Here is an 11,447-nt window from a genome sequence, read left to right on the forward strand (position 1 = left end):
TCAAAAGTGATTTTATAATTTTAAAGGTATTAGGCAGGTCATAAGTACAATATTCATTTATCATTAAAAAAATCCCTCAAATTTTTTTTTTTCTTTTGAAAACCTTAAAATGGTGTCGGTTTAGGGATTTCGCGCATTTCGCAACTATAATTCAAACTAGTGGCCGCAGCGACCACCAACTAGAGGCAGATCTTTGCTGCACAGTGCGAGACATTCCTATAAAAGTCTGATCGCTGCGGTCACTACGGCAAAGTCGTAGTAAACTAGTGCACGAAATCCCTTAATATTATTATACTCATAAAAACAATTAATAAACGTATTGTTATAGTAAGAGAGAGAGTTATGATATTGAATGTTAGTTTGACAGCTAAAAAAAATAAACATCCTATATATACTTTTGGCACATAGAACAAACAAGCACGCAAAAATGGAACAATAACTTTGGCCTATCTCTTATGTGATAATGTTCTATCTCCATATTCGTAATAACATTTGTGCATGTTTGTTCTATCTCCAAATATAAACTGTGAAATAAGGTATAATTCATAACCATCCCTACATGAGAATTATAAAAATCTATTGATTGGTAACTATTTTACTAAGAAAGACTTTCGAATCTAAAAACAAATGCTTTTTTTTTAAAATGGAGATAAAAACGTGTCTACTGGAAAAAGTAACCGTTGGTAGATAGAACAAATAAGCACTGAGGCGACGAACTGGCGAATTTATAATCGAAATTAGTTATTTTGTAAGTGCAATAAATGACTATGTTAATTAGTTTATAGAATCAAAACATAATTCCAATTGTTTTGTATTAAATAACATAAAAATGTTATGTGTTCATGACTGTACTATTTAATTAGTTCAGTCGCTTTGTTGAGTAATACAATTGTTAATAAAACGCAAAATGATACAAACATATTTTTTTTATTTTCAACAAAACATCAAATTACATTATATTAAAATCAGTCAAGGCATAAAGTATGAAAACTATATAAAACAAAAAAATATAATTTAAAAGAAAAATAAAACAAGTTGTGCATTCATTATTACTTTTGTCAATTAATAGTTGATATTTAAAATAAACCTAAGGCTAAATAAATAGGCTTAAAAAGTTTCTTTTTAAATTGTTATTAATTAAACAATAACAAGAAGAAGAGAACATTTTTATTAAATACCATTGCATAGCCTTTGTTTAATTGCACAAAAAATATTAAACACAAATCATAACATATATAGACGTCTTTGTTAACTTTCTCACATTTTTTAATTATCATGTTATTTTATATAGACAAAATTAATAAAAATGTATACATACATATCTATTAAATACTTTGATAAATGCGTTTGATATTATACAATAATCATAATATTTTAAAGGAAGTATAATTACAAACAATACAAGAAACATTTATGGAACATGTTTCCTCGAAAATAAATGTTGCTTGTTTTGTTTCTAATTGAATCAAATAACTTATTATTGTATATACATTACAGGAACTCGCACATTTATATACTTGTCTGTGATCAGTCATTAAACTGAAAAAAAAAAATATCTAAATTAATTGTGTAATAATTTCCAGTGTTGAGAAACTCCAATATTATTTAAACATACTGTAACAAAAACCTGTATTGTTTTTTTATTAGCAATTGCAGATTCGTTGCTTATGATGATAAATCAACGGAGGAAGAGACCACAGAAAATGAATATTTCCCCTTACTATGCGTCCCATCCTCTGACAGATCCCCATCCTGTTCCCATCCTTTCCTTCCTTTATAAGAAAAATAGAAAAACGTCATGGTCCATACATTACGTTATTACACTTTTTTAATCATTTTGTAAAAAAAACTTGTGAGAATACGAATTGAAATTGTGAAATAATTTTAGGTAAAAATTATTTAACCGAGAAACCTTTTAATAAAACAAGTTAAAAGTAACAATAAAATGCACAGATCATTAGTTAAAATATTTAAGCTTATTAATATAAATTATATTAATTTAATATTTAATATAAATGATAGTCGCGCAATTAAAAATATAAATTAAATCAAAAACAATGATATTTTCTTAACATTTCGAGATGTGATAAAATTTATTACTTAAAAAAACTCACCTTATTTAGCATCACTTTTAAGTTTATCAGCGAATACTTTTCTTATTTCCTTCTTGTCTAATTTGCCCATTGCATTGCGCGGCATTTGCTCCACAAGCAGTAGTTTCCTTGGCAACGAATATGGAGGTAATTTTTTACCTGCCACATCTTTTATATCTTTTAATGTTAGCTTCGCATTATCTTTGGTCACCACTACTGCGGTTACTGGAATTATAAAATGTTTAATTTTTTTATTGTTTAAAAAAAAATTATTACCATCAAAATCCAAAGAAATACCATAAAAGGGAATCAAACGTAAAGTTTTTTTTTACATATTTAAAAATCTAATGTCTAGATATATGACCTATAGCAGGGATCCCCAAACTACTTTGGACAAGTGACCCCCTTTTCCAAAATGAACTGTTACCTCAGACCCCCCATGACCAAATTACCTAAGTTTTAAGATCAATTATTGTTTATATTATTATTTTTCATTCTGACTTAGGTCAATAGAAGAAGACGGAGTGAGAATCAGCAATGTATTAGAAAATATCGACCCCACATAAAAAAAAAACAACAATTTCATCTGAAAATCTTTCGAAAGTTTTTTTTTTGCTGACATCTACCACTGTTATGTATTATATATTTCAACCTAAGTAACACATAAACTCACTTATCTCTCCATAGGTATCATCTTGTACCCCCAATACCGCGACATCGGCTACATCAGGATGTTCCAATACCGCGGATTCCACTTGCAACGCGCTCACTTTGTAACCACTGGTCTTTATTATATCTACTGAAGTACGACCGAGGATCCTAAATCGACCTGCAGAGTATGACGCAGTATCACCAGTTCTGAACCAACCGTCACTTGTGAAATCTGACGCATTCAATTGAGGTAACCTATTCCAGTATCTGAAATAATTACGTTTATATACCTGTAGGTGACCTTCAACATATTTCCAAAAAACACTCCACAGTTACACATACACACACTTACATAACACACATACACACACACACACATAAACTCAGGTGCTTGACGAGTGGTCGACGTCGCGCGTGACAACTAATTTTATTGACCTCTGATTGGTAATTTCAAAATTGCAACGCACAGCTGAGCGGGGGTCACTGACCGGTTTTGCACTCGCACCAGACTTCAGTGGAGTTTTTACAGTGCCGCGATATACCACGCCGCTTACGATTTCTCAACGTGTACTTTGTTTCTCGAACAGTGATATTTCTTTCTCCTGTAACTTTTACTTTTCTTCTCTGTGTTGTACTCTCCTTCTTTATATTTATTGGTGTGTGTACGAGTGAGAATAAATTGTGTTGTGAATAACGGTCGCATCATTTCGCTACCTCACACCCTCACATCACCACATCTCTCACCTTACACCACTCCACAACCAGTGTTTCCCAAGGTGGGGGACATTTGGATTTAGAGTGGGGCAATTCGGAGATTTAAAAACTTAAGGCTCCTTACAATGATAGCCAGTGCTAAAAAGTACATAACGTTTTAGAGACAAAAATCCGTTGCATTTAAACTATTTATATGTGTTTTCGTGTTTAAATTTTTTTATATGAAATTGATCTAGTCAGCCAAAAGTAGTATTTAATTATTTCTCTAACATTGTAAATTTAGGTCTCGAGAGAAATTAAATTTCTAAACAAAATTTATAAGGGGGCAATAATCATGTTCATTCTGAAAAATGGGACATGGATCCAAGAAGGTTGGGAAACACTGATCTATACATACATATTAACAAAATTGTAGTGTCTGTATGTATTTTCGTTATTTATAATGAAAAAAACTGTTTTAATTTTTAATTTTTTTAATTTTTGTCTATCTGTTAGTTCTCAAGGTTGCGTTTGTTCAGGGTAATCTTCGAAACGGTTAGACTGATTTTGACGGGACTTGTACTAGAAGGTAGCTTATGTGTGCGAGAGTAATTTAGGTTATTTTTTTTTTATTACTTTAGGTTACGATATCTCTTCACTTTTTCTCACAAAATGTGGAATATCGTAGCTGTTACGTGTACAATTAAAATTTTCTGTGTTTAATTGAGGCGTTTGATCATAACGAAATATTGTTTATATTATAAATGCGAAAGTTTATGGATGGATGTTAGAAGGTAAGGGGAAACGGTAAGGTAAAGAGACGAAATGGGGGGGCAAAAGCCATATATAGTTATATAAATAAAAATTTTTACTAATATTATAAATCCAAATGTTTAGATATATGGATGGATGGATATTTGTTATAAGGTATATAACAGCTAAACGGATCTCGCTGAAATTTGGCATAAATTTAGAACATAATCTGGAAGAAATATGCTACTTATTAAGTTTTTTTTTAATTCCGCGCAGACAGGTACGGGCGACAGTTTTATATCATACCTGGTGAAGACAGCGGGTCCTTTCAGTAGTAATTCACCTTCATACTCGTCATCTTGATTTCTTTCATGTATTTCAACTGTTGGTTGTTTCCACTCACTACCTTTACTATCTGTGAAGAACTCCTTAGTACCTGATAGACCTAGTTTATCCAATGATATCTGGAATTGATATTATGAAACTACAAAGTTTTTTTTATATATTACTAGCTTTTACCCGCGACTACGTAAGCGCGGAATAAAAAAAAATGCACACAAGATAAAAAAGTTCCTATGTCCGTCTCCTAGTTCTAAGCTACCTCCCCATAAATTTTCAGCTAAATCAGTTCGACCGATCTTGAGTTATAAATAGTGTAACTAACACGACTTTCTTTTATATATATAGATTGAGGCAAAATAGCAAGCGACCAATTGAATTGACCGAAATAAAAAAGACCGCTTCCCTTTAATCGACGGAGGGGACGGGACAGAAATAAAATACTACCTACGCGTCTCCTATTCTTTCCTCTGTCAAATCCATTACCCCCCCACCCTTTCCATGAATTTAGCATGAATTACACTTACTGCCATATTCAGACTTGTGATATACTAAGTCTAGATTGAGTACTAAAAATTGCACTAAGGATATCTTAATGACCAATTAAAGACTCTGAGTGAAGCTAACATACCTGTGTATCAGGGACTGGTGATTCCACAGTGATCAGTGGTTTCAGTTCATCGACGGTCGCTATCCTGGCGGTGACTCCAGGTAAAGGTACACCCACACAGCCCACCTGCCGCTGCTCCACCGGCCTGTATGGGTTACTGAGTGCCATACCCACTTCTGACATACCATACCGCTCTAGCAAGCGAATACCTGATATCTGAATAAATAACACAAAATAAGATTAAGATGTGCCTACTTATACTAAACTAATCATTAATTAATTAACGAAGATTTGGGGATTTTCGACACTACCCCTGGTATTTTACTATATTCTGAATGTACTCGTATTAGAAATAATTTAATTTAAAAACTTTCATCATATTAATATTATAAATGCGAACTGCAAATGTTTAGATGGATGGAGGGATATTTGAAAGTATTTCCGGAACGGCTGAACATGAAATTTCGCAAGTTTCGTAGAACATAGTCTGGAAGAACAAATAGACTACTTATAAACTATCACAATTGAAGTTTAAACAGTCACAAATACATTATATGATTTTTATAGTAATACTAGCTTTTACCCGCGACTCCGTCCGCGCGGAATAAAAAAAAAATGCACACAAGATAAAAAAGTTCCTATGTCCGTCTCCTAGTTCTAAACTAGTCCCCATCAATTTTTAGCTAAATCAGTTCAACCGATCTTGAGTTATAAATAGTGTAACTAACACGACTTTCTTTTATATATATAGATGTAAATATAATAAAAAATATAACTTAAATACAACAAATATGTGAACAAACTCACCTCCTCCCACTTCCTAAACAGTGTATCAGGTAGTGGCGCTGATCCCGCACACATCAACCTCATTTTACTAGCAAGCGTGCTACGAACGTAATCCGCCATCTTGTTGTCCGCGAACATCGTATCATAATCCGAGGCAAGGCGGGAATACATCGCGGGAACTCCGTGGAATACAGACACCTTTGCTTCCTCCCTCTCTCCCATACCGAGTAAGCGAGACCACACGGCATGTGACACAAACGACGATAGCATACGTATGCTGAAATCGAAGTTCGTTTTAAAATGTAACATGTTGGAGTCAGTTTTAAAATGTAACATTCGTGTGACAATTAAGATTGTAACGTGTGCAATATTTAAGATTGTAACATTCGTGTGACAATTAAGATTGTAGCGTGTGCAATATTTAAGATTGTAACATTCGTGTGACAATTAAGATTGTAGCGTGTGCAATATTTAAGATTGTAACATTCGTGTGACAATTAAGATTGTAGCGTGTGCAATATTTAAGATTGTAACAATGTAACAATGTTTTCTTTTCAAGTCTTTTAATATACTAATCAAGTACAATCTGCAGTTTCAAACCATAAAACAAAGCAATTCAAATTCATACACAAATATTCATACAAAAAAGTATGTATAAACTTATTTACCGTGCTCCAGCGGCTAACGAGGCATTCAATGAATTCAGTTGTCCGTGTATATGATGCAAGGGGAGCGTATGTAGTACAACATCATTAGCGGAGTACTGCCACGCACTGTGCAGTGCTGCTATTTGCGTACTGAGCATATTGTGTGTCCATACTACGCCTTTTGGCTTACTCGTTGTACCTGGAATAAAATTAATCTGTTATTGACTTTGTCCATCTTGTAATCTACCACTTATTCTAATTTTATTCGTATAAGTCAAGCGGTTCTGAAATTACGTGGTAAGGAACAACAATCCATCCAAACTTTTCATTTCCATCTAACATTTATAGTATTAAGTCCAAGAGACCACGATATTTTTCTTGTTATAAAGGTTTTTCTTTAACCCGATTTTCTCGTTTAAAAAGTCAAAAAGTAAAGTCATTACATATTCTTCCCTAGAGTAATAGGTAAGAGCATAAATTTCATATTGTAGACTTACTCCCACACTCAAGGATGTTCAATTGATCACCTAATTTGTAGATTATTCATACTTATTCTACATTAAGTATCTCACTTTAATGACCGTGAGTGACGTAATAAAAACAGGGAAATATAAGATTAACACATTATGATGTGTCAGATTGTGTGCAGTGTCACGTGCGAAAGTACGACATGTCATAAAGTTTGCATAGAACTGTTTATTAGCTCACTATAAATCCCCTCTGAGGGGCTCGGAGCCCACCCCAAGTTAGGGGCGACTAAGCTATAGTCAACCACAGCCCAGTGCGGGTTGACTTTACACATATCATTGAATTTCTTCTCAGATATGTGAAGGTTGCATCAGGATGTTTTCATTCACCGTAAGAACGTCGGATAAATGTACATATGTGAATCGAAAATAGAAAAACACATTGGTACATGACGGGATTTGAACCCAGGACCTGCTGATTGCAAGTCAAGTGCTAAACCCCTGAGCCACCGCACTCTGAGCCTGAGCAAAAGAACTGTACTTTTAATCAAAATCTTACTTTGGGTTATCTTTGAATATATATACTATCTTTGAATATATAGGTATAATACATGTTTCACACTTACCACTAGTATAAATTAACATGGCATCATTTTCTCCATACCAGATATTTGATTTTCCAATATCATTTAAATTATCATCCATCTTTGGCTTCATAAATGTTGTATTAGGTTGATATAGTTGTGCGGTTACTTCTTTCTCTCTACCAGCAATAAGTAAAGGTGTGGAAACTTCTAAAGTTATAGGTCGTAACAGTTTCTCATATTCCTGTGTACATATAACTAAGCTAGCTGTACTGTCTGTTAGAAAATATTTGATCATATCCGGAGGATGAAGCGAGGAGAGCGGGATAGCTGGAAAAGAAAATTATCGGTACACATTATAACAATAAATATTTCCTGTTCCAAATGAAAATTTAAATTGTAAGCCATGTATATTTTACATTAAAACTCGTAATTTTCTTACTACATGACTTTAGCCAACCATATACAGTTGAAACTGGATTAGCAAGAATCATTGTCCCGAGAGATTACCTCCATAAGCGAGAATCCTCTAAAAGCGCGAAAGACATCGCGGTTCCTAAGACTCTCATTTATCCTGATTCGATTATCTCAACATTAAAAAAAATTATCATGTCTGTCTAGAATCTGACATTTTTATTTTTATATTATTTAAGCACTCATTTGGATGATTTTAGGTGTAATTTTGATAATGTAGTTGCTAAAGTTTATATGGAAAGAAATAATCTTTACTTACCAATGTTCCCCATCATCCATATAGCCCACTGCGTGATGACGTGCGAAGCATTGTTGCTGCACATGTATGCGATTGTACGTTGTGTTTCACCCACTGTAAACAAATGTTACAATCTTAAATCATTTAATTTAAATGTTACAATAGTACATTGATACATTACATTTTAAAATATGTATGTAGTAAATTAAAGATGTATCTAAAAGCCTGTCATACTTAGAAATAACGAGATAATACATTTATTATTTGTTAAAATAGATAAATAGAGAAAACTATAAAATATGATCGAAATTCTCTAAGTTAGACTAAAAGAAAAACTAGCACATTAAGATCATGGATGTATCATTATAATTTCTCCCAAATTTTCAAGTACAGCTGAACATGGATAAGCGAGAAACCTCTATAACCAAGAGTCACTATAATTCTGACAGACAACCTTCATAAGCGTAAACTCAGGTTAGAGAGAAACCTCTATACTTATAACCTCTAAAAATTTCACTGTCTCCTGAACTCTCGCTCATCCAGGTTTGAGTGCAATTAAAGTTGGTAGAATAATGTATAACTAAAAATACAACTACACATGTCATCCCTTTCATTTTCTTTGACAACACAGAGACAACAATATGTACACATCATCTCCCTGGCCTTTCCCCACTCACGTAGGGTCGGCACACAAGGTTATAAAACCTTAGTTTTGGCTTTAGTTTTTACGGCCGGCCGCCTGCCTGTCGCCAACCCTACTTGGGAGGGTATGGCGACAGGCAACAATATGTATACAACAACAACAATGTGTATACATACACAGTTGTGCAGCAATTTCATCACTAAGTGATGACGCTGCCTGGTGGAGACCTGCATATGTATATATTCCAATGTCATCTTGTAGTGCAACACGACTGGGGAATAATAGAGCTCTTCTGAATACTGGTACCACACCACCTGTAAAATATATAATAATTACTAGCTGTCGCCCGCGACTCCGTCCGCGCGCAGTTAAAAAAAAAAATGAAAAATAGATTTTGGCCGATTCTCAGACCTACTGAATATGCTCACAAAATTTCATGAGAATTGGTCAAGCCGTTTCGGAGGAGTACGGGAACGAAAACTGTGACACGAGAATTTTATATATTAGATTATTACTAAGGTAGGTAATGATAGTTATGCTACATGTCTAAATAAATCAGATACTCCCTAAGAGGGACAACCCCTAGGATTATATAATGTTAAGATTTCACTAGTTGAAGAAATGTAGGAGTTCGTTCACTGGAAGCAGTAAATTTTTGAAATGGGTCTGTGTAAAATAAAAAGTATTTTTCTGTCATATATAAATAAAAATCAATGTTTTCACCTATAGTGCAGAATAGATTTTAATGACATTTTGCTAGAGTATTCTTAGGTTGCCAGAAAAGGTTTATGTCCTTAAAAATTAAAAAAATCACGGTAAGTAGCATCGTTCTTCCAACAAACAGTACTCAGGTATTTGTTTTATTAAAATCATGAAGGATCCTTTAAATAAGGAGATTTCAACCACTGACGGATTAATATACACTTACCCGCTTTTATATCTTGATTGAATGACGTTAAAAGCTCAGAATTAAGTTCCTCTTTCACAGGAGCAGTTGATGCATACTTATAATTAGCCATACTGACAGGCTTTCTTAAAAGCCGGTTTAAAACACGAATAGAACGAAAATAATTTTCCATTATATTTAAAGCTAGTTTAAACTACAAGAATTGTAAAGCAGAATGCCGGCCTGCGACTGATAAAACGCACGTAACAAATTATCACGTAGATAAAAATTAGATGAATGCGTAAAAAAATATTTTGAGATAGTTTATTAATCTTATCTTTTTCTTATGACAACACGATGACAATCCAGTGACAATTGACCAGTAGAAAACCATATGACTGTCATGGCTCATGGCGACGACTAACTAAAATACACAGATAAAGTAAAAAAAATTGTAAAAAGTAAGATGAATAAAATAAAATAAGACCTATTTGTGTAAGGAAACTCGATTTTTTTCTCAAGAATCAATAACAATTCATGATTATATCCAGATCTTTAGTGTATTCTGTCTGTCTTTTTAGGTTTTGTTTGGCTAAAAAAGCAAAAGCTAGTAAGATTGCAACTCCACAGTTTCATAGCTGTCAAACTATATTAACACCTTGGCTGCGGCAAGTAAAATCTTAAACCTTCGTCTGGTGCGGCGGCGGGCCAAAGTGTGCCCCCAATGATTTTTCCGCCAGTGCGTGGCAGGCCCTTCTCGACCCACCAGCATAAGGTTTGATTAAATCGCTATAACTTTGCGAAAACATAATATAGGTGTGTACTTTTTGGACCGTTAGAATAACCTTGAACCCACCTTCTTTAGAGTTTATTCGCCCCGGGATCTGCCAAACAGGAAATGAGAAATGAACCAGGGAAAGTGGCGGGTCGATATCGACCAGCACCGCACTAGAAAGTATTTTTAGTAGTGATGGGAAAGACAAAAATAAGGAAATATCGAAAATAAAATAGAATTGTAGAAAAGAAATGAAAAATAGTTTATTTAATTATTTATTTATGCTTGTCTTTAAAACATTTCGCACAAAGATTTTGTGTGCACATCCTATTTTTTTTCTTGAAGGAAAATATCTATTTTTTTCTTGAAGGAAAATTTCTATTTTTTTTCTTGAAGAAAAATATTTCCTCACTTTTATCTGCTTCGCGAATTAGTTTATTTTCCAAAATTTTTATTTTTCTTTTGTTTCCTGCCATCATGCGTCGTTAATTTTATCGTCGAAAAGAAAAAACGCGACGCCGACGTACAGTTCAGTTAGATGGCTCAACACTAACTAGCGAAGCGGGGCGCTCCGTGCGGTATCGGGTCGCCAACCGCCTGTTGGGACGGCGGGCCGCGATAGACCCCTGCCGCACCGAGTTGATATTTTTCACCGTCAGTGCGTGGTAGGCCGATAAAGGCCTGCCGTGATTTTTTATGAGATAATCGTGCCGCACCTAGTGAGAGGGACATAGTTTTCTTCGTCCGCACCAGCTGAAATTCCGCGGCAGGTCGATCTGGGCCTGATCCGCAGTGAACGTGTTAAATG

The 11,447-nt window shown here is 34.1% G+C and overlaps 1 protein-coding gene across 2 annotated transcripts; it reads right to left on the minus strand.

The window, feature by feature from the left end:
- Positions 1-1,424: 1,424 nt before the first annotated feature.
- On the minus strand, positions 1,425-10,220 carry LOC106707433 (malonate--CoA ligase ACSF3, mitochondrial). 2 transcript variants are annotated; one of them, XM_045684477.1, is made up of 11 exons: positions 9,907-10,220; positions 9,155-9,292; positions 8,357-8,449; positions 7,666-7,953; positions 6,594-6,771; positions 5,947-6,202; positions 5,161-5,355; positions 4,497-4,654; positions 2,767-3,011; positions 2,115-2,318; positions 1,425-1,539 (listed from the first exon to the last, which is right to left on the minus strand). In XM_045684477.1, exons 1-10 carry the CDS (start codon positions 10,055-10,057, stop codon positions 2,116-2,118), a joined length of 1,905 nt encoding a protein of 634 aa, XP_045540433.1. In that variant the 5' UTR covers positions 10,058-10,220; the 3' UTR covers positions 1,425-1,539; position 2,115. The 2 variants fall into 2 exon arrangements, with proteins under 2 accessions (XP_045540433.1, XP_045540434.1); XM_045684478.1 differs by lacking the exon at positions 1,425-1,539 and adding an exon at positions 1,691-1,772.
- Positions 10,221-11,447: the final 1,227 nt, after the last annotated feature.

The sequence above is a fragment of the Papilio machaon genome, chromosome 26 (genome assembly GCF_912999745.1).
Source record: "Papilio machaon chromosome 26, ilPapMach1.1, whole genome shotgun sequence".
In the NCBI taxonomy this organism is placed as follows: domain Eukaryota; kingdom Metazoa; phylum Arthropoda; class Insecta; order Lepidoptera; family Papilionidae; genus Papilio; species Papilio machaon.

Bases quoted from the DNA above. Each gene is read 5' to 3' on its own strand.
- LOC106707433 (XM_045684477.1), bottom strand. From the start codon at position 10,057: ATGGAAAATTATTTTCGTTCTATTCGTGTTTTAAACCGGCTTTTAAGA. The intron at 8,450-9,154 runs GTATGTATACAC...ATTTGTTTACAG, and splicing joins TGAAATTGCTGCACAACTGT to TGGGTGAAACACAACGTACA. The intron at 6,203-6,593 runs GTAAATAAGTTT...CTTCGATTTCAG, and splicing joins TCGTTAGCCGCTGGAGCACG to CATACGTATGCTATCGTCGT.